Source organism: Lissotriton vulgaris, chromosome 5, assembly GCF_964263255.1.
Source record: "Lissotriton vulgaris chromosome 5, aLisVul1.2, whole genome shotgun sequence".
NCBI classification, from domain to species: Eukaryota; Metazoa; Chordata; class Amphibia; order Caudata; family Salamandridae; genus Lissotriton; species Lissotriton vulgaris.
Window position 1 is genome coordinate 422,378,913 of NC_141693.1, and position 26,436 is coordinate 422,405,348.

At 44.0% G+C, this 26,436-nt stretch overlaps 1 protein-coding gene across 1 annotated transcript in view; it reads right to left on the reverse strand.

Annotated features, from left to right (window-relative positions):
* Nucleotides 1-26,436, reverse strand: part of DRGX (dorsal root ganglia homeobox) — a 119,555-nt gene that overhangs the window by 70,423 nt on the left and 22,696 nt on the right. Inside the window, exons 2-3 of the mRNA XM_086920091.1 lie at nt 26,253-26,330; nt 2,729-2,826 (exon numbers count right to left, since the gene is read on the reverse strand). Of these exons, the coding sequence (XP_086776217.1) occupies nt 2,729-2,826; nt 26,253-26,286 (132 nt within the window). The 5' untranslated portion in view covers nt 26,287-26,330. The remainder of the gene's footprint in view (nt 1-2,728; nt 2,827-26,252; nt 26,331-26,436) is intronic.

A 26,436-nucleotide genomic window follows, 5' to 3' on the forward strand; every position in this document is an offset into this window, starting at 1 on the left:
ATATCAATACCATGCAATATTCATGGGCCCGCGTCACCAACGGCCACCAGCAGCCGCCAGGCCCGGGGAGCCGCGCGCAGCAGACTGAGGGCGGGAGGGGGCGCGAGGGGCTAAATATCCGAGTACAACCTGCTAGGGGCCAGAGGAGGGGCGCAAGCGTGCGGGGCGCTGAGGCGGGGAACGTGGGACGAGGGAGGGGCAAAGGAGAGGTGGGGTGAAAGTTTTTACATCACTTCCACGCCTGTTGTTTCTAGTTAATAGATTTTCTCTGAATGATTTATTTTGCACGTTTTTTGCATTTTTTTAATGCATTTGTCGGACATGACCAAAGGAAAAAAAATCTCTCAGAACACAGATAGTGCTGTCAAGCGCAGATATACTTACAGGCGTACAGATATGAAGGTACAGAAAGACATAGGCAGAGACAGACACATACAGGCGGGATAGCAGATAAACACAGACAAGAGAAAATAAGTAGACGTGGGTGCACTACAGACATACTCAAGTACAATATACAGCCACACATTCACACGTGCAGGCAGAGACAGGTACTGGCAAAATATATGAATATCTACAGACAAGGGCAGAAATAAGCATGAGAACATATTCACAGACAGGCCCAGCTAGATTTGGTGCCTTTCAGAGCACTCATTTATTGCGCGCATCTAAGCGCTAGCCTAGACCAGTCTTTTGTTGGTCACGAATAACCGACTTTTATTTGTTTATGAAAGACTGGGGTGGACGTTTACACACTTATCCTCTGGCTGTGTTCGTCGCTTTGCATCCGAGACCAGGGGTGCCTCGTATAATGCAACTAAGTCACAAGAAAATTGTGTTATTTTATTCGCATTTGTGTACCACTACAACAATTGACGTGGCATATGAGAATGAGCCCCCCTCTCTGCAAACCCTTGAGACTTTTCAGGGCCATAATTGTCTACAGAAAATGAGAAGCTTTCTTTTCACTTGTTTAGCCGTTATACAACGCCAACATTAAGTCAAATTGAAAACAGTTATGTAACCTCCCTCTACCTCTGACACTTTTTGATACGTTTCACGCAGCACGTAAATTCATACTTAGGGACTAATTACGATGTCAGGGGGGGATATTGTCTAAGTCCTGGGACCAACTGACCTCTGGTCGACGGTCCCGACCGCCAAATTAGGATGCCACCGAACACTGTTCGGTCACATTCCTACATTTCCCTAAGGGAGCATGCATTACAGCCATAAACCAGCCGTAATACATTCTCCCATAGTGGAATGGGAGGTGATGTTAATCTCTGCCCCCCCCCCCCCCCCCCCCACGGCAGTCACCTCACTGAGTGCAGGTATCAACAGAGCCCCTTTGGCCACCAACCTTTGGGATTACGAGCCGGTTCTGACTAACCGGCGGGCTCCTTGAGCCAGTCAGAAGTTAGCCGGAATGACCGTCTGGTTTAGTTTCCGACTGCCACATTGTAATGCGGGGGTCGGAAAGTAAACCGAGGGGCTGATTACGATGCGACCACATAATGTCATTGAATATAAAACAGTGAATGATTGCATCGATTCATCAGAAAGAGCAAATTTACAGGTCACTGAATATGAGACATAACACGAGCAAGCACTGGCAAAGCCAATAGATCTGACCTTGAAATGCTAGTGCAGGGGTTATGTTTTTTTTTATTGCAACACATGCTACAAAAAGAAAAGAAAATATGGTGATACAGAAACGTGGTCGTTACAAGATTGCAATAATAATTTAAAATTTAAAAAAATCACTGATTTGGCTGTTATATTAGTGGTTTGAAAAAAAAGCTTTCTATTTGTGCCATGCATATTTTATTATTATTGTTTTATGAAAGAGGCAAGAACAAACCATGACCTAACCAAGCACTCATTACAGTCATCTACAATGCTACAATGGCAATTATTTTATAACAACAACTTTAAAAAGAAGACAAACAGATCACAATGTAACTGGGAAACGAAGAGCAGGCAAAATAAATAGCTGATATTTCAGATATTATAAAACAATAAATCGAATAAAAACACCAGTTGAACCAATTTGTCACTTAAGGGAAAGAAACTATTTTTTAGCAGATGGGGATACTGTGCACAGGCTTTATGTAGTCACTGAAAGAAAGAGAAGCAAATGGGTAAAGTGGGCTGACCAGGTGCCATATGCTGTATGCTGGGGTGGCCAGAAGCAAAATGTGAATGACAGTTTAACAGACCAATGGATATAGTCTTCTGAACAAAGGCGCCTCTGGTTACCTATACCATGTGTGATTTTTTTTGGGGGGGGAAACAATAGTCGGCAAACACCTGAAACTGTCTCAAATGCCTGACCTAATACACAATGGAACCCTGATTGTCTATATGCTATATAGCAACTTCATATTTAACAAGCCATAAGTAGTAAAGTTCAGTAAAAGAGAGTCCACATATAATGTATGAATCTCCAGTTGGTAAAAGTTTATTTGTAAAGATAGTCAACGATCATCCGAAAGTTTTTCCAAGCATCTCAGATATTTCAGGATGCAGACTAGAATCATGGTTACCCCTTTCTGTGGCTGATCCCACCACATATATGTGACAATATTGAGTGGCAAAATATCACCCTGCAACAATTCGACAGACAGAAACACACTATATAGTCAAGATAAGTATTTATAGGCAAGCATAGATTTATTATTCTTAACTCCACATCTGCATACCTTGAAAATACAATATAAGATCTCACCTGCTGAAGGGTGAAAGTTGTCCTGTTCCTCCGTTGTTTCCTGCGCAAAAACCCATCATCAAAATCTGCTGTAGAGTGATTGCCGAAGGGAGCCGAGCCTGGACAAGAGAAGAATGGGGAGTGAGACACATAGACATGCTGTGAGACTCAAGAAAAGAGAGGAACTGGAAGTAAGGCAGAAGGGCCAAGGCTAGGTAGAAGAGCTGCCAAAGTGCACTAAGCCTGCAAATCCAAGAGTGACAATGTGTGGATCACAACAACACAATGAGGAAACATGGCACAGGGGAGAAAGAGAGTCAGGGTAAGAGACATATGAATAGAGAGCCCCATGACTCAGGGGAAAGGTTCAAATAAGTAGAAAAATCTAATAAGGCACAAATGTTGGGGCAAGAGATGCAGTGTAAAGATACAGCGGCATAAAACAAACCTTGATTATTAAAAAGATACAGACTTGAGGGTTTGGAGAGGATATAGGGGAGATACACATTGGCATACGAGAGGCAGTGTTGCAAGGGTTTTGTTTGTGTTTATTCCATGAATACCTGCGATTGTTTACTCTTATCTCAGAAAATAAAGTTATTTTCTTTTGATATTGTATTTCACAAGAAATTGGCTGCTGTTTGAGGTCATATCCAGAAGAATTAGTGGAGGGAGAAACAAAGAGGTTTATGGAAGGTGTCTGAAGGATTTGACTAAACTGTTTCTTAAGACTGCTGTAGAGACAGTCTAAGATACGACAAAAAATTCCTTTAGGGTGTGGAAGATTCCTGATTGCAGTTGCCATCAAAGTCTCCTGGTACTGAGGACAATTTTCTCTACGTACTGTGAAGATGTCGCCAGACTTTGAGTAACATAGCTCTGGTGGATTGTCTATGATGTTTCTAGAGGTAAGGGGTGTATTTTCCTTGGATAAAGTATTTTCAGGGTTTGGAGTGGATGAGAGATAGGGAAATATGGCTTCAGACGCAGTACAAAAGGTGTCCCATATAGGGCAAAATTGCCTCCTGTGGATAGGACTCTTACTCTGTGGTGGAAGTTGTTGATTTATGTCAAAGACAGAGTTTCCTAGTTAAAACACAGATTTCTCCTGGAATTTTTGAGATTATGTCTGAGGATAGAAGATAGAGATAGGACAGTTTTTTTACTCAAATTCATTCACCCACCACTGCACACTCACTGCACAAAACAGCTCCGCTGTATCCAGGCGTCGAAGCACACCCAAGGGACATTCGGGACCTTGGGTGGGACCCAGTGATGAAGCATGTCACCAACTAGGTTGGTGAGTGAGGGTCTTCTTAAAAAAACAATGTGTTTTCCCATGAACAAACATACACTTCCAGCACCTATGTTGTAGCTAGTTCTCTTCGATTGATTGTTTCTGTAAAACAAAAAACTAATACCCTAACAGGGTGGGGTCATTTTTTGCTCTTTTCTCTGCAAGTCCGCTTGGCAGTGCATAATTTGAGCCATTGGCTGCAAGTGGGACCCAGCGGCACTTATTTTTGGGGACCTGCAATTATTTTTCCTCATCAAACTGTGATCATTTTTTTCAAACATTTTTTTATTCGTTTTTTACCCCATTTTTTGCAAGGAAAGCAGAGTACATACAAGCGTATTAAATACATAAATCAAGCATTTTCAGTCCAAAAGAAAGAATAACAAAAAGAGAAAAAAGAAAAGAAAACATAAAAAAGAAAACAGATCAGCAAAAAAACGGATAGAAGCACATTAATATGGCGAACAGCAAAACAAGAATCCTGGAGCTTTCAAACACATAAAAAAAGAAAAGGAACAAAAAACAAAACCCTATCTAGACAGAATTCCATATAAAAGCGGGTACCATTAAATCCATTCTGTTATAGGAGCCCAGATCTTGGCTCAAATGGCCCTCTTTTTACTACCTTTACAGGTAGATTCATCAAGCCGAAAACGGCTCGCAAAGGGCCAGATTCTGAGAATCTGGCCCTTTGCGAACGCTATTTTTGCATTTGCGATTCATCATCCCAAATGCAAAAATCTCAATTCTAGAAATCGCTAAATTGCGATTAATTGCATTTAAGGAATCTCAATTTGAGATTCCTTAAATGCAATTCATGAACCATTTAAAAATTGCGAATTCGCAATCTGGGGCCGCTATTTACCGCGAAGTCTAACTACGCGGTAAATAGCAAAAACGTAGAAAAATGCACTTTAGATCATTTTTCTAAGTTGTATGTTACACACACACATGTCCTTTGGACATGTGTGTGCGCAACACCAGTGTACATTACCATTTCAGGGGTCCTTTGGACACCCTGGCACCCTTGAAATTGCTTCCTTATTTGCGATTCGCTAATTGCTAATAAGGAATGACTCCCCATTCATTCCTATGGGCCTTTAGGCCCATAGGAATGAATGGGAAAGCCATTCCTTATTTGCGATTAGCAATTAGCGAATCGCAAATAAGGAAGCAGTAGAAATCGCATAAAATATTGCGATTTCTACATACATCCCGTTTTGCGAGTCTTTAATAGCGAAACCTTAAAATTTGCTATTAAGGACTCGCAAAACATGACCATGATGAATCTGGGGGATAGTCTTGTATATAGCTAATTCCAAATTATACATTGCTAATAGCCAAGCGCGCCAGCTAAAGAAAGAGGGAGGATCAGGACTGATCCAGTCATTCGTGATACATGCACATACCACAGCCATACAAATAAATACAACATATTTCCTAGTCTTAGACAATGAATAACAGATCTATCTGAGGTAGCACCAATCAAAACCAATTCCCCGGTTATGGTTATTGGTAGACCCATTATTAACCCTAAAAATTGTTCAACAGAGGTAAATAATTCAGCTAATTTGGGACAAGAAAAAAGCATATGTACAGCGTCAGCAGCAAACTGACCACATCTACTACATTTAGTCCCCGCAGTAGTACCCTATTTGGATATCTTTCTAGGAGTATAATACAGATCATATAAGGCCATATAATGCTGCGTACGCATCCTCCCTGTCATCAAGACACGATTTGCTAAACTTAGTGATTCCACAATATTAACTCCCTCTATACTTAGCTTCGTTACCCACCTATTTTGACAGTTCTCAAGATCATCTGGTAGTGCTGAGATAAGATAAGAGTAAAATTGCCCTATCAATGTTTTCCTGGTCATACTCTCAATAAAGGAGAATTTCCTCAGTTGAAATTCCATCTGAGGGCCTAACGTATTAAGATAACTGCGGATTTGTAGATACTTAAAAAAATCGTGTTTAGGCAAACCAAACTTACTTTGCAACTCAGTGAACGATGCTAAATGTCCGTCTTGCAGTAAGTCGCCTAAACACTGAATTCCTTTGGAGCACCACCTATTAGCGATTTGATCCCGGAAGATAAAGGGTAGTACATCTGGTGCTGCAAACGGAGTTTAGGCATTAATCTATGGGAGCCCCAACTGACGCTGAACAAGTCTCCATACTGTATGAGCTGCTTTCAGAATTTTACATTTAGTTTTTTTGAAGTAGCTGGGTTCTATAATTTTGACCAAACAACCTCTACACGTCTCACCCAACCCAAATTTGAGAATTGATGGAGCATGGCACGGCAAGATTCGTGCCCTATCCCCCACTACATGAGGACTAATAAATTGCAGTACGGCCGCCAAATAATAAAAGTTAAAGTACGGTATACCCCAACCACCACGATCTTTTGTCAAAATCATCTTTTTATATGCCCTTCTTTGCCGCTTGTAACCCCACAGAAATATGGAAGAGATCCTCTCCAATTTCTTAAAGCAACTAGCAGGGAATTCTAGCGGAATCGTTCAGAACATATATAAAAGCTTAGGTAGTACCATCATTTTTAAGACATTTGATCTCCCATACAGAGATAAATGCAGGTGATCTAATCTCTCAAGAGTTGAATTTACTTTGACCAAGATAGAATTCATATTTAACTCTGGAATGTTAGAGACTGGGAGTGAGATTTTGATTCCTAAATAGGTAACCTCTGAGACAGTACTGACGTTTGCGGGAGGGTCCTCACCAGCATAAAGAATTTGGGTCTTGGAAATATTTAACTTGTAACCTTAGAAGGATCCAAACTGAACTTCTAATGTTAATGTTAATGTTATGGGTGTCTTATATAGCGCTCGGCTACTCCAAGGAGTGTCCCGGCGCTTTCTGACCCATAGCTGAAAACGGAAAAGAGGAGAAACAGATAACAGATCTATCATTGACTATAAAGCCACGTTTTCAGACCCTTTCTAAAAGCCAGCAGATTTGGAGTACAGCGGAGTTCCAGAGGGAGGGTGTTCCACAGCTTGGGGGCAAGATGTTTAAAAGAACGTCCCCCTGTCCTAGCTTTTTTAATGATGGGGACAGTTGCCAGACCAAGGGATTCAGATCTGAGGGATCTTGTGGGCTTATAAAAGGTAAGCCGTTTCTGAATGTAGCTAGCCCCGACAGCATGGAGTGCCTTATGGGCCAATGTGAGTGCCTTAAAAACAATCCGCTTCCTGACAGGCAGCCAGTGAAGGGAAAGTAACAGATCCGAAGCTCTGGCATGGCGGGGAAGGCGAAAAATGGCCCTCTCAGCCGAATTTTGGACCACTTGGAGTTTTTGCAACAAGTAGTCCGGGAGACCCAAATATAGAACGTTAGAATATTCGAGTCTGGAACAAATTAGGGCCTGAACCGTCATCTTCCTATGGACCAGAGGAAGCAAAGGGAGGAATTTACGTAACATTTTCAGGAGACCGAAACAAGTGCCAGTGAGGCCTGTGATCTGGGACTTCAGTGATAAATTGTTATCAATTTTAACCCCAAGATTTTTAGCCACCGAGGAGGAAGATGACGGGAGAAACATATTCACCGGCCACCAATCCTGCCAAGGCGGGTCTGCCTGACACCCAAAGAAAAGCACCTCTGATTTATCAGGGTTGCACTTGAGGCTGTTTCGCTGAAACCAGTCGAAAACAGCCCCAAGACAGCCGCGGATGCTCTAGTTCATTAATAGCTGGTACCGCACTGCGGATGTCCGTAGTAACCACTACGATATCATCCGCGTAAGCGAGAGCTCTATAATCTGTTTGACAAACATGAACAGGTTTGATGTTCTCACCCTGATTCAACCTATTTAAAAAATGATCTATGTATAAGGCAAATAAAAGCGGGGAGCACGGACACCCTTGCCGTGTTCCACGATAAATTAAAAAAGAGGCAGATTCCTGGCCAGCTAGACGAATAGAGGCAGTTGGGGAAGAGTAGAGAACCTTCAATGCCAAGAGCATCTGTGGGCCAAAACCATTCACTCTTAACAGATCCCACAAGTATGGCCAGGCAACCCTGTTGAATGCCTTTTCGGCATCCAACAGGGTTACCCCCATTGTAGACTTAGCTGCCTGTGCTTAATCCACAAGCGCAATCAGGCGCCGAACATGATCAGTTGTGTCGCGCTCAGGAATGAATCTGTGCTGAAAATTGGAGACAAGAGATGAGATTATGCCAGATAGCCGTGATGCTAAAATCTTCGAATAGATTTTGCTGTCTGCATTAATGAGCTAGATGGGCCGATAAGAAGAAGGCAACAAAGATGGTTTGTCTGTTTTTTAAAAATACTATAATTGTGGATTTCCGCCAGGAGAGAGGTGCATTTCTCTTCTGTGCTTCCAGAAAAACTAACATCAAGTCTTCCTTCAGGAGGTGCCGAAACATCCTAAAAAACTCAAGAGGGATGCCATCTGGGCCCACTGCCTTACGAACCGCCAGTGATAGTATGGCTACCTCAACTTCTTCCCATGTTATATCTCTTTCTAACTCTTTAGACTGATCAGGTGTTAATATTGATGTTTCAACATTGGCACTAAAGTCCGATAAAGATTCTTCAGGATCACATCTATTTGCTCCTTATATAATTTGCTGTAGAATTGACAAAAAACTTCTAGAACTTCTTCCGGTTTATCATGAAATTGCCCTCACTCATCCTAGATGCTATCTATCCATTTAGCAACCTCCTTCTGTCGTATCTTTTTGGCCAATATACGGCACGAATTTTCTCCTACTTCATAAACCTCTGATCTGTATACTGCAGTTTGTGCTGCTAACTTTGTAGCATAATTCTCATACATCCTCGACTTTTGAACAACTAAGTCAGTCAGAATTTGATTGATGTCCTGACCAGAGCTAACGGCCTCCATAAGTTTAGTTTCTAACTCTTGTAGTTTCTTCATCTGGGCCGCTAGTGCTTCTCGCATTTTCTGTTGGTTGTTTATTGAGTAACTTAGTGTTTCTCCCCCTACCCCTGACTTAAAAGCGTCCCAGACCACGTGTGTGGGAGCGCATCCATGATTCATACAAAAAATTCTACAATCCATTTCCCCATTTGTTCGACATAAAGTGGATCAGCTAATAATTTATGCTTAAACGTCCAGGCCCTACAAGGAGTGCTAAACCTGATATCTAATTCTAGAGTAAGGGGGTTATGATCGGAGATTATTTTAGGGAGAATATCAAATATAGCATTCTTGACATATCCGGCAGTAACAAAAAAGTAGTTTAATCGTACGTGTTCTGGTGAGGGGCGGAATAAAAGGTGCTCCCTGGAGCTCCCAGTCCTGTCACGTGCCCTACATCAACTGATCCAAATTCTTTAATTATCCCTCTGGTAGCATTAAAAAAATCACTAGTTATGTCCACCTGCCCATCCAAGTGGAGATTAAAATCTCCACATAGAATTAGAGGAGAGGGCCAGGCCGCAAGTTCAATGCTAAGATGGTTCAGCATGTCTGGATCATCTAGGTTAGGGCCATAAATTGTGCAGATGGTCCAAGAAAGACCTTCCAAAGAGAGCTCACAGATCACCCACCGACCAAAAGAATCTTCTTTTACCTGTTTACATGTCCCTCAACCAAATCTTTTCAATATACCCACACCTCTTGTTGTTGTACCTTGTCGTGTACATCCCACTAATTCCATGCCCAGATCTTTAAACCATTGCCTGTTGTTCCATACAATATGAGTCTCCTGTAGACACAATTAATCCACCCTCATAGAATTAGGAATCTGGGCCATTATCCCTCTTTTCTTTCTGTCATTCAGCCCGCAAATATTCCAGGAACAAACCTTAAATTTACCCATTGTCATAAACCGCATAATTTACAAACAATGATACATAATACCTAACCACAACAGTTAACACAGCTAAAACAGGATATACAATTGGAAAATCTTTATTTAGCACATTTTGGCTGCTTTTGGCACTCAAAAACCTATCTCTGCTATTCCTTGCCCCACTACCCCCCACCCCACCCCAACCGACCTACCCCAAAAACCACCCTCACCCACCGAAACACCCACCCAAATGAGGCGAAGGGACTGAATAGTCCCCTTTAGTGATGAGGAGAAAGGCAGTATGCACTCCGCCGGTAACCCCTGTCTGCCTGGCATAGAGAGAGAAAAAAAAGTGTGAAAACGCAATGAGAGGCTATAGCTATGTAGTGTTCTAAACTCATATCACCGCCCTAGATTGTGCCTAAATAATCCTTAGCAGAAATCTCAAACATAAAGAATTACGTTTTCTCCTTATAAATAATTTTAAGTTTGGAGGGATTGAGTAAATATGCCTGTGCCCCTTTGGCTTGAAAAAGTGGTATAAGTTGGCGCAGATGCCACCTCTGCTGTACTGTAGCCTGACAATAGTCTGGACGTACGAAAAATTCAACCCCCTTCCCCTTTCTCTTATGGTCAGGCCTAGCTAGGTCATACAGATCTTCTCGTGACAGAAAATTTTTAAACAAATTAATATTGCTCTGGGTTTAGAAGCTGACGCCCTAGTACCATTCCGCTTTTGGAAAGAGAATCGGTGGACCCTCTGTAATTCCACTTCCCATTGCCATTGGGTCAACTCAGGGAAAGCTTCTGAAAACAGTCCGATGAAAAATTGGCGAATGTCACTTCCTTCAATCCCTTCCGGGATACCTAGGACTCGCAGGTTGTTTCTCCTAGATCTATTCTCAAGGTCGATTAACTTCCAGTTAATATCTTCTCGAAGAGTGTTCAGGGAGGAGCTATCCGTTTTCTGCTGCACCATTTTGTCTTCGATTGAGGAGATTCTCCCTTCTGCCTCCCCAATCCTAGTTAATACCTGGAGTGGGCCAGCACACCAATTTCTAAAGAGTGAGTCAAGCAACATACTTGTACCTTAAACAAATGTACTCAAATTTTGTGTGCATCCACGTTAATTGAGGGTATAGCCCTCGTTGCTCCCAATACTCGTAAAACAAAAGGAGGCTATGAAAAGCCACAGCCTACGTGGAGCACAGCTGAGGACAAAAAATGTCTTCGATAGATTAGACAAAGAATTTTATGTTCAAATATACAATATTCAGAAAACGTAATCAGTACATGTTTCAACAGTAAAGTTGACTGGATGATGTGGTTAATTTCATCACAAACAAAATATTATATTATGAAAAATATAAAGATTCCCATCGTAATAACAAAAAACAAATTAGTTTAGCTTCATATGTATACAATCCGTAACATATAACAATCCCTGTCTACATCATATTAACAGAGACAATCCGAATGCATTTCGGGTTGATAACCCTTCTTCGGGGGATGCATTTCATCACACAAAAGCTGTATAGAGTCTGGTATATCCTCCTTGGGAATCTACAACACAACAAATATGAACCAATCACACATTATATCTTAGCCATTTAAGATATAGATAAAACTAATACATGAAAATGAGTAGGATTTGCACTCAAAAGGTGAAGTAACAGAGAGAAGGGAAGGAATGAATTAATGGTTACCATGCTGTCCTGTAAATAGCCGAAATGCATATACTCTGAGATCCAATCACCTTAACCAGAAAGTGCAAACCATTGTCAAACACTGTCATGCAGTACAGAGCCTAAGTGTAATTCCTAAAAGAACCACATGGCTAACCAAAATTCTATAAAGTGAGAGCAGTCAACTCTTACCATTCAAGATGTTTACTCAACCTTAGCTCAACCCTGGCTAGCTGTGGGTGTGAGCAGTATGGTTTGGCAAAGGAACTTAGTGTGAATCATTTAACTGCACCAAACAACAAAATAAGAAAAACACAAATCAATGAAAAGACATGATAACAATTTATAAAAATAAAGTGTATTTTAATGAGTTTTTAAAGCCCTTGATCATTAAAGTACGGAGATACAGATTATATACGCTTTTAGCACTTTTAAATGCAAACACAGACAAGCATTGGTCAACAAAAAGTTAGTAAACTTTTCATAAGTTTGGAAAGGTTAGTGTGGGTACTCAGGCCCGAGTTGGGTGGCCACATACAAAAGGTACGAGGTCAAGGGGGCTGATGAGGGGTGTTACCCCGAAACCGGTCCCAGGATGCTTGTAACCAGTCCAGGGAAGGTCTGGCTTGTTAGTTCGGTCTGGACTGTTCCCATGAGGCACAGGGTCAAGACTGATTTGCATATGGTTGGGCCTGAATTGGGATGGCGAAGTGAGCTAAAGAACGATGATGGATTCAACCCAGACCTGTGACTGGGGGTAAGTTTCTGAAAAGTTTCAGCGCTCCGTCCATCTCCTTGTGTTTGCTTTGTTCGCCATAAGTTGGCAGGGTATGCCTAGATATGGGTCACTTGCTCATTTTGCCACTGGATTCAAGCTAGCCTGGCTCATGAGGGGTGTTATGCTAAAACCAGCCCCAGTATGCTTGTTTCCGGTCCAGGGAAGATCTGGCTTGGCAGTCCGGTCTGGACTGTTCCCATGAGGCACAGGGTCAAGACTGATTTGCATAGTGCTGGGTCTGACCTTAGGTGGCAACGATGATGGATTCAGTGACTGGGGGTGAGTGTCTGAAAAGTTTCATCGCTCCATCCATCATCTCCTTGGTGTTTGCTGGGGCATATACCTGGCCACCAGAGCAAGTTTCAAACTCTATAGCACTACCGCCATTGAAGTCAATAGAGTGGTGCTGAGGGATGCAGGCAAAGATGCTCAAAAGGATACTCAGGTTGTGGTGTGGTTGACAGGGGTGTCTTGGTGGTGGTTCCTCAGACCATGCGTGTCGTGGTGCAACTTTGGCCATGGAGGCCGGGGTCACTCGATTTCCTCCATGTTGCACTTTTAAATGCAACCACAAACAAGCAAGTCATCAAAAAGGTTGTACATTTTTTCAAAAGTTAGTGAGGGTACTCAGGCCCGAGTTAGGTGGCCAAATCCAAAAGATACGAGTTGAAGGGGGCCAATATGGATACTTTGGGCAGTTACCTGGCCACCAGAGCAAGTTTCAAACTCTACAGCACAACCGCCATGGAAGTCATTGGAGTGGTCCTGATGCTGAGGGATGCAGGCAAAGACGCTCCAAAGGATGCTCCTGTTGTGGTGACAGGGTTGTCTTGGTGGTAGTTCCTCGGACCATGGGTGTCATGGGGTGACTTTGGCCATTGAGATCGGGGTCACTTGAAGTCCTCTACGCTGCAGTAGTCGGGGACCCGATGCTGCACTACCGGTCTTGCATGACTGCTGTTGGATGCAGACACTTTGGTGGGGGTTCGTGTCCCTTGGGTGCAACGACTCTGGACTCAGACAGCACTCCTGGGTCCAGAAGACTCGGGTACAAGTTTTGGCTATCCTGGATTGTATCTTTTTGGTTCCCTGCGGCTGGTAGGGGCAAAGCTTCTGCAGTGGCTACCAACTTGTCTGTTTGGCCTCTTTCAGCTCTTGGTGTCCTTGAGCTGGTTCCAGGAGATCGGCTGACTGATCTTCAGAGACACTGGGCTTGGTAAAGGCCAAAAAATGTACTTTCCCTCATTGCAGGAGCCGCATTCACAGTCCCAATATTGCTAGCCCAAAGGTACAGCGGCTTCAGTCATCACAACGGTGCAGCCTCTCTTCATGCAGCTAAAAGGCATCTGGGAAGTGCTTCCTGAGTACTTTTCCCATTTTGTTTGTGAACTGAAGGGTAGGATGCCAGGGGTGCCCTACTGATCCCAGGAAATTTCCCTGAGGGAACCATACTGTCACAAGCCAACGGGCTACTGGCTTCCCTCCTCTCTAGCGATGAAGTTCCTGTGATGTGTGGTATCTGGCCATAACCCTTTCTCAGTCGTCGGGAGCAGGGTAGCCCACCCTAGAGGTTTCCCTTCCTTACACCTGCCTCCTGATTGTCTGGAGGAACAAAAGGTATCCTGCTCAGGGATGTTGTCACAAAGGCAGAGGCAGCAAAGGCAGCTTCACCTTTGAAACCTGACTTTTGGGCTAACACTCTGTGTAGCCATCCTGAGAGAAGAGGTGACACCTCACTCTGCAGCAACTACCTCTGTTCCCGGGCCTGGGAGTCATTCACATGTCTACCCAGGTGGTCAGAAACCTGTCTATGTGTCAGTGCTTTTGTGAAGCCACTGTACTACCTTGAGTGCAGAGTGACAACTTTCTGAAAGTTGCCTAACTTTAATAGTGACTTTAAATCTTGCCTGGGTATTTGGTTAGATTCAATGTCACCATTAACCGCATCGCTGCGGCGGTTATTTTTCCGCTACGCGGCTTTTTTCTAAAAGCTGCGTTAGATGACGAGCTCAGCTCGTCATCCGCACACGACCACCGTGGCTGATGACGAGCTCAGCTCGTCATCAGCATCGAAGGGGTTAATTTGATTCCTCTCTTGACTTCGTTAGGTGGTCCCGTTCAGACGTTAGCCAAGCAGGGGTGCCAGTTCATAACCCTGTGTTAGCCTATAGGGCTGCTAACCTTTCCACAGCAAAACGACAATTTTGAAGTGTTGCTGCTAAGAGAATCATGTGTCTTACTTACTAATATATACAGCTCCTTGCCGTAGGACTTTATAGGCCTTTCTTGGGGGAGGCGTACATATATTACTTAAGGAAAGTGGTGGCTTTGCCATTAGGTGTAATGGCAGAGTTGATCTGGCAGTGTCACACACTGCTCTGTCAGATCCATTTTGTCTGTGTCACATGCAGGGTGGCACAAACAGTGCTGCAGCCCTGGGTGAACGCTCTGTCATACATGCCCTGGATACCTGGGATACCATATACTAGGGACTTATAAGTAAGCCAGTACTTGTCAATTCGGTGTGTCCAATTCAACATAACTTGGTTTAGGGTTGGAACACTGGCACTCTTGTTAGCAAGCCTCAGTGCACTCTCAGAGTCGAAAAACCAGCAGCATCAGTGAACACGCAAAAAGAGGCATTTACTAACAGGAGGCACATGTTACTTTGTTACTCGATCTATGTATGTGCTTAATTACTCTGGTGTGACTACTCCAAGGAAAGTAACAATGTTACTTGATAAAACTTGCATAAATAAAGTTTATAAAAAATAAATTAAAAAAAGTAACAATGTGACACTTACTCTACAGGAAATATGTCAGGGGACAGTAAGTGGGGGGGATATTGGCGGAAAATTATTAACTTGACCTTTTAAACTTGCCAAAATCAGACAGTAAATTAGTTTTTTTTAATGTATATGACGGTTCTAAGGCTTTGTATTGTTGACCTGTCAATGCTAAACGGTACTCTGGGAAATCTCTGAAAACAGTAGATTTCGAGGGGATATATTTTCTTCAATTATGCCTACCTCTGTAGATTATGTGCAGGCAGGAAACCCCCACAGGTGTAGGTTTAGGCACCACGTACAACCCATTTTAGGCAGTACATAAAAAACATTTCTCCACATAGAAAATTACTTTAAATTGTGAAGACAACAGCAACATAGGCTTAAATATCTTGGTGTTTTTTCCACAATTGAAAGCCGTGGCGTAGCAAGGGGGAGTGGGAGGGGCGATCCTCTCCCCCTTGCACCTCCCCACCTCCCCCCCACCCCCTCCCCACTCTTATGGCGGTGGTGGCAAAGGCTGGTACCACCGTAGGTGGCAAAAAGAAATGCCTAGCTATGCCACTGATTGAAAGCAATTTCCCATGTGGAGAAATGGTTTCTACCTCTTCTGCAAAGATGAAGCTATTTGGGAGATTACGCTTATTTCTACCTTTTTGTTAAATAGTTGTGTGACAGTTTACGGTAGGGAAATAGACAGTGGATATTTGTGAATACTCAAAGTTTCGACTAATATGACTAAAATCTGGAAACCTGGTAGATTGTTCAGTCCATCTGCAACCATAGTGGTATAGAAGTCCCGATTTCACAAATCCAGATATGCTATTTGCTTTCACTGTCCCAAATTTCAAATATTAAATGACTTTTCGGAATGTAAAACGTTTTAGAATTGTCTCCTCGGTCACTTGATCTGAAAATGTAACTAATCTCATTGCTTAATTTAAACCAGTGGTTCAAGAGGGGCCCACCAGCACTCTTTTTTGGAGACCAAGACTATTGTTAATCATCAGGAGGAGGAAGAGAAAGACAGTAACAGTAACAAAGAGTTAAAGCAGGGATGGAGAAGCACCTCGAAGAGTGAAATAAAGAGGCAGGAAGACCATGTTGGTGGAAGAAAGAGTCATGAGGTGAAATTAAGGCTATACGCTTTGGCATTCAGCAAACGCGACCTTTGACTGCCATGTTGACAGGCTTCTGAGAAACATTTGGACCCATCACTTATCCTTTCACAGAGTAAGCACTGTGACTATTACTGTCTCTTTATTATGGCACCTCATCTCCCGACAAAGTGTACATGTACTGCCACAGTGTTGAACTCAAAATGTTGTAATGGCAGGACAAATCAGAATTTGAACACAAATATTGTCATAGGGAAGTATATCCTGTCATACTCAAATGGAGCTCACCAAAGGACAATACTGCCTGAGCTCCAACAAGTAAAGCAGCCTTCTACACCACCAGGTACTACACTCTGCATCTAGAAACTGCAGCATGTGGATCACTCCCAGCATGTGCCCTCTGGAGCCATGAGGTCTCCTGCACTGATCTTATGTTTTTTTGTTTTTTTTAATATATATATATTTTTTATAAATCTTTTTATTAGTTTCAAAACAAAGAAAATAATAGACATATCAGGTGCCATACATTCAGACATAATAAAACGGCGAACTGATGTAGATACAGGATGGATACTAAGCAGTGAGGAAATGGCTGAGACGCCTATGCCAATGTATGAGAAACAGGATGTGCCACAGTACAATATACAATTCACATTAAGCGCAAGCTCCCAGAGTCTGCCCACCCATAAAATCAGGATAATAGGAGAAGCATGAGCACCAGATACTGGAATACCAACAAAGCCAGGATGTTCCACCAACTATACTTATAAAAGGAAAGTGAAAGAGAGTGTGAAGAAAAGAAACCATAAAAACAAAAAAGAAGACAAAACAATAAACCCATCCCCCCACCCTGCACCCCTGCATATGGCTGTCGCCTAACCCCAACTAGCAGTGTGCCTGTCGCCCCAACTAACTAAATACTAAAAGTAGAAAAATGGAGGAGGGCATCTTCATATATGCCCCCGGTCTCCGCTCCCCCGCCAAAACCAAGAATCCCCAGACTAAGGTCTCAAAATCTATTAAGCTGCAAATACGTAGCGCAACAGGGGAAACTCCAAACACCGCCCCACCTCCCGAACGCATCGTGGTTGCAAACCCCGTGTCCAGTAATACCTGATGGCAAACTCAATCACACAGTCTCATCCCTGACCCTTCCGATCAAACATGTGCGCCCCTTCCGGACAAACTGTTGGTTACGCAGGATAGTCAATGCACAGAAAAGCTGCAGCAAAGTTCAAACCGAGACGAAGCAGAGAGATGAAAGTGTTGAGAACTCCGCTAAGTCCAAAGACTCCCCACACCGTCATGGATTCCCAAAGTTGTTTCGTCCGCCATCTTAGCGGTGCCGATGTATAGGGGAGTGACGCAGTTCCAAACCAACAACAGTTCCCATCAAAAGTCTCCGGAAAGGGAGCATCAGGTAGTCCTTCCATAGTCGGCAACGATCGTAGGCCTGACAATCCAATTGCGGCATCAAGCTTGCTCTCAGCACCCAGCACACTGGTCAAAGGCTCCAACGTCTCCCATAGTACGGGGTCTGCTTCCTCCATCAAAGTGGCCATCTTGGGTATCTCGAGTCGTTTCGTTTCTTGTAGTGGACCAGGGTCCGGTCCCAGCTGCCCAGTTCCAGACAAAAACACTATCATTTTATGGATGCGGTCTTCAACGTAAACATGAAGTGACCTTATGGCTGCCAACACCATTCGTAGTGACGGGTCACTCTCAGTCCACTCCACAACGTCTCGCTCAGTTTCGGTCATATTCGCGTACCCAGAGAGCCCGGTCTCCCCGAAGGGGAATAGGTGGATGCGGAACGGACGGCTTCAGAGGGGGACTTATCGTTGGGGACAATAACAATCCGAACTCAGCCACCGCCGGCGGAGATCCCATCCCAGCGAACACCGGCGGGGCCCTAACCGGGCTACCGGGCCAGGAACCCCCATCCGCCGCTCCAATTGTACGTCGTCACCCCTCCTTCGATATTCACCAATTTAGCCACCCATCGTCAACTTCGGTCCAAGGAAAAAAAAATGTTTACCTCGGTAGACCGGACCCTGTCACACAACTACAGCCGATGTTGTTCAACTGAAACCCGGCAGGGCCAGTACTCGAGACCCCGGCTTCCAGGCTGGTCTAGGCCGCAAACTGCCACACGACGTATCTTTGTCTACCAAACTGGTAGAAATCTCGGGATTGCACCGTTAAGCTCCAGTCCGGTTCATACACACGGAGGCAGGGCGCAAAAACAGGATAAAAACCAGGATCTTCTGGCAGGAGTCGGAGGTCGGCGGAGCCGGGAGCTTACGCGGCCATCTTGTTTGCTGGCATAGCTCCTCCCCCCAGGATCTTATGTTTAATAGGTACGATCAGTGCTTAACTTGTAAAAGAAAGAGTACCAGCAACCACCAGTTCAAATTGAGCACTGGGTACGAGATTAAGCAAGTACCCAGTTCACCTCCTAAGGAGAACAATAGCAGTTTGGGAGCTTTCGGATTAGGGACATGAAATCAACTAAATGACCTCTATCCACTGAGAGCAGTCCGTACAGATAGGAGTGCCTGGGTGCTGTTTTATTTGATCAAAACAGCACTGACTTGTCTACACTTGAAGTCCAGGGTTATTTTAAACATGGTAAATTTGCAAGCAGGGAGATAGCCTGCTGTGCGTTATTGAACTGGCCCTGGAAGGCGTGATGGTAGTCAAATGAATGTTGGTCCTTAGCGTATTATCATATATTTCAGATTCCTCATTCATGCCATAAATGGTCACCCACCTATTGCGTTACACAGTGGAGAACTAGGATTTTTGTTCCCTTTTTCAGATATCTGTTTTCCGGCTTGGAAGACTGGCATCTGATAGAAAGAGGAGCTATCACAGAGAGAGAAACTAAGGAGCATATTCACTAGGACGCCGATAAATAAACGCAAAGCGCACTTAGCGTTGTTTATTTATCGCCATCCATCGCAGGAATTTATCGCCCTGGTAACGCGTTATTAACAACGTGTTACTCCAGGGCGCTAATATTCCAAACAAATGGGCCAACATCGCTCGAAAACTAGCGATGTTGCACCCAAAACGGAGATAGCCTTTGTGATACTGACCATGTGGTTGTATCACCATAATCCACCTCCCATGTTAACTATGCCTTAGTCAGGAATTTAACAGACGTTAAATTCCTGCGTTAAGGCATAGTTACCAGGATTTAAAATATCGCTACCCCTTATTGATGATATCACGAAGCTGGGGTAGCGATATTTTCCCATGGTGTTTTGTTTGGCATTAGAGATGCAAAGCGAGGCGTGAACAAAACAGGAGCTGAAGCAAGGAAACACGCGATAGCGTGTCCTTGCAAATTATGTGATATGATTATCGCGGCTTTTCGCACGGACGCTAAAGCAGAGATAATTATATCTTCAGGCCCTTGATGTTATGCCCCTAAAGGTTTCTTACAAACCTGCATGTGACCTCTGCCTAAAAAAAGCCATCCTGTTAAATTACGAGCCACAGATCGCAATATTTGCCTTCATGAAGACTCACCTGAGGGATTTTGAAGAGAAGGTTCCTGCCCATTCCTTGCATTAGAAAAGCTTATTAGACTTGCTTTATATCTGTAGAGCATGGATTCCTTCAGGAACATCTAGAAGGTGAGCAGGCTCATGTTGGAGACTGTGTACACATCCGCAGGACACTTACTGACATGATGCTGTCAGTTACAGATCCCTTCATGAACAATCGGTTACTGTAAGCAATCCTCCATGACAAAGCTAGTTATATTCCTAGTTATATTGCTGGCATATATGGTTGCAATATGCAGGATCCTGATGTTCATCAACGTTTTAGATAAAATAATGAAAAAACTGGGCACAACAGAAGGGCGATTGGAGGGATGCTCAGAAAAACTTTTTTGAAAATGGGACCACTCTTGACATTGTCAGCTCTGACTATGTCCTTCTCCCGTGAGCCCATCTGTTTATCTCTTCAGCCCTACCGTTGCCTCCTTCAGCTTCTGTCAGGGCGCGTTCATGCACTCCCTCACCAGTGATGCTGTTCCTCTAAGTCTCTCTTGTTTTATCTCCCTATGACCACTCTCCGCTCATTGTTCCAATTCAGAGGGGATCTCCACCATCGGGGCAGGGTGAGCACATATTTGCATCAAATGCCATATAACTTAATGCACTCAGAGTAATTCCCAGGGGTTGAGATTGAATTGGGAATATAGCCCACCACTCGATGCACTCTAACTGGCATGGGTGTAAGTTGGTCATAGTGTAGCTGAGCTCACCATAGCAGAGGGCAACGGCTGCACCTAACTGATTAGGCCCAGTGTGGCTTTATAAACGCCCTGAGTCAATGGCCTGGCTACCAACAGCGCAGCAGATACAGTGGCACCAGGGCCCATGGATCTGAGGGGCCACCGCATACAAATTATTGCTGTTTTTTGCTGCCAATCCAAGGGATGAGGACCCCTTTTCCTGGTTTGCATTAGGGCCCATGGTACCCTTGCTATGCTACTGCTCTGCTTGCTCATGTGGGTGTTCAAAGAATGGCTGGATTGGGCTTTTTGGGTGAAAACTAAAATTTGCACATCACATTTTCTTGTGTGAAAATACCAAGGAATCAGTAGGATTCATGCATCTCCAGCCCTCTCTTCCATGCTGTTCAATGGACTCTTTCGACCTCACACCAACCTAGCTTGAGCTTAACCCCTTTTCTACTCCAAGGGCTTTGTTTCCTGCTTCCCCTTATGGCATCCAAAGCCGAACCTCAGTCACCCTTAGCTCCCACTCATCTTATTTACTCCTCACTTCCGCCTGTTTCCTCTATAACTGCCATCTCCAGGTCCCCTCCTGCTCAGCCTCTGCCCCTCACTGTATTATGCTGCTCCGTCTGACCTTTCCTCCTCAGCCTCTCTCCCACTAGCACTTACTCTTTTTTCTGCTTCCCCTAAGATCCAAAAGAAAAATAACAATTGATGGACCGAATGCTGAAACAATGTCAAACATTCACCCCAGTACAGAGATCTGGGCCTGAATCCATCCTTTTTTTGCACACCATGCCATTCCAGTTTAGACCCAGCTATATGCAAATCAGTCTTGACCCTGCTCCCCTTGGGAACATTCCATCCTGAACTGCATGGGTCCCGGCCTCAGTGAGCCATGGGATTCAAGTTCGCATGGCTGATGAGGGGTGATACCTCGAAACCGGTCCTTGGATGCTTGTTTCTGGTTCAGGCAGAACCTGGTTTGGAAGTTCAGGCTGGACTGCTCCCATTAGGGGCAGGGTCAAGACTGCATTGCACATGGCTTGGTCTAAACTGGGGTGCTGTGGTGAGCAAAAGAAGGATGGATTGACTGGGGGTGAATGTTTGATTTGTTCAACATTTGATTCATCATTTGTGTCTTTTGCTTTCCTGCCCCTATGATCCAGCTGTGCGCCTAGAAGGCCATCAACCCCCACCCACCTTGACCTCTGCCCTTCAGTTTAGGGAGATGCTGTATTTATATACCTATACAAGAATGGAAATTATCCAACACACAAAAACAGACATACACCATTTAAAAAACGAATATCATGCAATTAACCGTCCAATGGGCGTCACACAATTAACCTGCACAAACATGAAGCAAACCTAATTTTAGAGTGCGGAGTTCAAAAAGATTTACTCTGTAAACGTTCCTTGCTTGGTTAATTTTTTTATGTTATATTTTAAATCCTTGCCTATACGATGTTTTTATTCCTGAAATATTATAGGTTTGTTAACATTTTATTTGTAAAATTAAAAATATGTCCCTCAAAAATAGAACAATGTAGGCAGCCGCAATAGAGAAACCCTATTGATGCGTTTATTATATAGCGCAAATACACAAGGTAAATACACAAGGTTGTCTTGTAGTGCTCGGATTTTACACGCACCACAAAGAGACAATGCGTTTGCACTTTTATTTTGATTCAACCGATTTTGGAGATATAACGATGGTGAAATGTTTGCAATTTTGTCCCGATGGGCTCGCGTTTTGCTGTATTTCTGCTCATTTGAGGCAGAAGGTGTCCTCCTGAGCCCAGACGCGCCATCTGGAGCCGTCCCAGCAGGCCGGGGGTGGGGGGCCGGCGGTGGGAGGGGGAGAGTGTATTATTGATGCTGAAAATGGGATTTGCCATCGATGCTCCTGTAAAGCTTTTAAAACATCTTTTCATCGCTTTCCAGGATGTTTGTAAAACAGCATTAAAGATTGATGCGCCACAGGCCGGGCCTGCTTCACGGTGTCAATTAGAGGCATGACACCCAACATCTGTGCGGGTGGGGCCGGGGCTGCGTGAGCCTGCCCCCGGGCGCGGGAGGAGGGGGCGAGGGAAGAGAGCCATAGAGAGTGGCGGGGAGTCCTGTCAGCATTGGCCCGGCACAGGCCGAGAGCCCGGGAAAGGGGAGCAGAGATGAGAGGAGCTCTGTCGGGGTGAGGTAAAGGAACGGGAGAAAGGAGAACCGGAGTTACACGCGCCAGAAGGCCGCGACAGGGAAAGGGAAGGGAAGCCTAGAGCAGAGCAGGACAAGAAAAAGAGGGAAAGGATATTTAGTGATAGAAATGGGGCTCTCCCTGCAAAGCCAGGCACGAGCTGGAAGAAGGGGGGAGGATGTGGTCTCACTGCTAGACTGCCGACTTTGGAGCTGGGAAACCCAGGTTCAAGCCTCAAGGTCGACTCCACATCCTGTGATTCTGGGCAAATCACTTCATCTCCCTATTCCTACCCAGGACTCTAGTCGGGGTACCACGCGGGTAGACGCCGTCCCCCCACTTCTTTTACCGGGAGCTTGATAACTGGAGCCAAATGGAGCCACACATTCACTCTTTGGCCTCTCTGGGGCGAGATCGGAGCTCATTCAGAACGCTGCTCACGCGCTGGCTTCTCTGATGCAATCGCATCTAAGGGGTGAGCGAGGGGAGGCAATGAGTCTGATGGTGCAAGCCACCTTTCGTGACGTCACTTCCTGTCGTGACGTCAGCATCCCCCCACTTCTTTTTTTAGGACTTGTGCCCTGTGTCTACCAAAAAAAATAAAAATGAATGTGTCCTTGTGTAACTTAACTGGTGCTCCTATAAAGCGCTCAAATACCTTCGGGTGGAGTTCGTGCTACATAAATCTGCAAAAAAAAGAAGAGCAGGAAGGGAGTGGAGAGTGACGAGGCCTGTCAAGAGCATGGCCCAGACAAATGACAGGCGAAGAAAGCCATGGGAGGGAGTTTCAAGGGGAAAGTAATGGTTCTGTGAGCAGGACCCAAGCACTTGACAGCACAGTCCAGGTGCATGGCAGACCATCCTAGGACAGGAGGAGTCGTCCTAGGACAGGAGGAGGGCGGCGGGTGATATAGCAATGTGAGAGCAGAGGAAAGGAAGTGACGGAAAGAATTGAACGTGTTAACAAAAACACAGGCATAGAGCAGGGAGAAAATAAATACTGAGGAAAAATAAAATCTAGAGAAGAGAGGGGGCAATGTTCGCATCACCCTAGGTAAATGCCGTGTACTTAGTGAAATGGGTAAAAATAATCGGGACGTAGGAGATGAGAGGAAGAGGAAGGAAAGACATGGGCATTAGGTAAATCGTGTTTGTGTATATATAAAGAGAGAGATTGAGAGATTTATATATCTAGCTATATATATACATATATGTGAGCAAGGCCACCTCGCTGGCCGAAATGCGTCATTTGTTCGATTAACTTGCACTTTATGGATCAATCAAAGGTTACTGCAGCCGGCAGTGATTTGAATCAATTTAAGAGTCCGCTTCTCTGTTTGGTGGATCTATGCACCTGAGTGGTAATTGTGTGAATGCATAATGTACCTCACAGTAATTGAGTTACTGTGAGGTACATTATGCATTCATGCATATCATTTTGTCTCATTTACTGATGCTCAATAACATCAGTGCATTCATGCAGTTATTTTGTTTCCCGCAAAATTGTTGGTTTAATATTTATGTTACCAGAAATCAATTTGGATTGCCTTTAATAATTATTAAGCATGTAGTATTGTTTCTGTTCTATGTCCTTGGTGCAACAAAGTTACATTGACATAGCGAATTTGTGCACTGTATCTTTAAAATGTTTGTATCCAGCATTTTGGCACAACCATGTGACTCACGTTTTGGTAGGTGTGGCCCATTAGGGCGGGTCAGCACTGCAAAGATAAAAGAAGTTTCCATTTTTTGAAATGTGGTGTGTGAACAAGACTACGCTGGTAGTCGAAACGTTGCATTTTGGAAGGCACATGGAATAGATAACATCTTGCCTGGACTACGTGGGGTCTGTTTCTTCTTTTGCCGCTGCCTGTGGAGGTTTGAAGATTGTGCTCATATATTTATATATATGAAGGTCTTTGATGACCAGTGCACTATGAAGACCAATTCCTCTAATGTTTTTATGTACTTTCAAAAAAGTGTAGCAAAATAGTAAAAGTGCAGTTATATTTGCTTCGGTCCGCTTGCTAACCTACCCCAGTATCAAAGCATGTGTGGAGTTATAATAGTAATTACTGTATTACGATTAATGGCAGATCCTAAGGTGCAAGTGTTTGAGGTCTATGGTTTATCTTGCTTACAAATTCTCTTCAACATTGCCAGGGAAATGTTAGTTGTCATCCCATTTAAATCAATTGGCTCTCATAGTCAGCACAGACCAAATTGCAGCTTTCCAGACTATGTATTTTAATGATTGGTTGTTGTTTGCTGCAGAAGCGTCCTTGGCAAGTCAAAGAAGTGAGCATGAAGCCAGAATAAAAAGATGCCTTAACTACTGTTCCTCTGTTAGATACAGTTTGTGGTAGTAAGGAGTACGCAACTGAATCGGGATTCCGACTGAAGTGGTTATATTGTACCAAGTTAATCGTCCACGTACAAATTTAGCCAGATATACTTGCTGAAATTTATGGAGCAAAAACACATATATTCAGATTTCCACACAATGGACAGTATTATTGCATTAACCCTCACTCAGAGGTGTGGAAATCAGAATGTGGATGTAATACCATACTTTCTAAATACCGCAGGGCATTTTTGGTATTTCTTGGGTGTTACAGAGGGAGTCATATTGAGGTCAATCTATGGCAGATGCAATGGAGGCCTCCTGGGACCTCCAGGGCTGCATTACTAAGCTCAAAGAAAGAAAACATTCTAAGTTCCAGGATGCTGTTTTTTTTATTTAAATATCATTTTTATATTGTTTTTTTCACAACATATAATCATCAACGCTTTGTCGTTGCAGGGTGGCAGCCAAACTGGCTGTGTTCTTGGTAGTACAGTTTCACATTATATATGCTTGGCTGTCCCCCTATCCACTGTCCCATTGAGGGTCACGTTCTTGACGATTCAGTTGAATATTCTTCTTGTACATTTGGGAAATCTGCTAACTGCCTTTCACCAGGGCAGGCATGGGTTCTAACCCACCTTGGCCTCATTGCACCATTTGACACAACCAAACTAGAGTAGTCCTCAACAGGCTTGCCACTCTAACTACGGATTTGCTGGTGTGGCACTTAACTGGTTCACTTCTTGCCTAGCCAGGTAATATGCTACCTGTCCACATACAGAGACAACACCTGTGGTGTCCCACATGGCTCTGCACTAACCCAACCCTCTTTAACATCTACATGAAGCCACTTGCAAAAAATGTTGTCAGGTTTAACATGAGCAACTTATGTATGTGAATGACACACATATACATTAATGCCTCAAACGATCCGTGTAAAAGGCAGAAAGTCATTGATTGCCTTGTAATCATGCAGAAGTATATACAGCAGATCTGGCTCCGGCTTAGAGCCTCTAAGGAAGAGATATGCCCTATTTTCTGGGTGCTCCATCAAGCTGGATTTACTATCATTGTCACTGTTCTGAGCAAGGTTGACGGGGTGTCCAGGGAGGTGAGACACCCACATGATTATCCCATGCAAGATCACACAGACTAACACCTTTCTGCACCACACATTCTGCTCCCTGCAACATACATGTATGTATCTATGTATGCATGTATGTATGTTAAGTGATTATATGCACCAACAGCACACATCATACTCACCATCCAATTGCGGGGGGCAGTGGAAGTAAAACATGCTGTCCGTCCTGGGGGTTGTTATTCTGAGTCCTGACTCCGTGGCTGCAAAACAAGGTGTAAATGTATTAGGAGGTATGCAGGAGGACAATATACAAACTAGGGCTTTCACCAGCATGAAGTATGTTGTAGAATTCACAATGTATACATA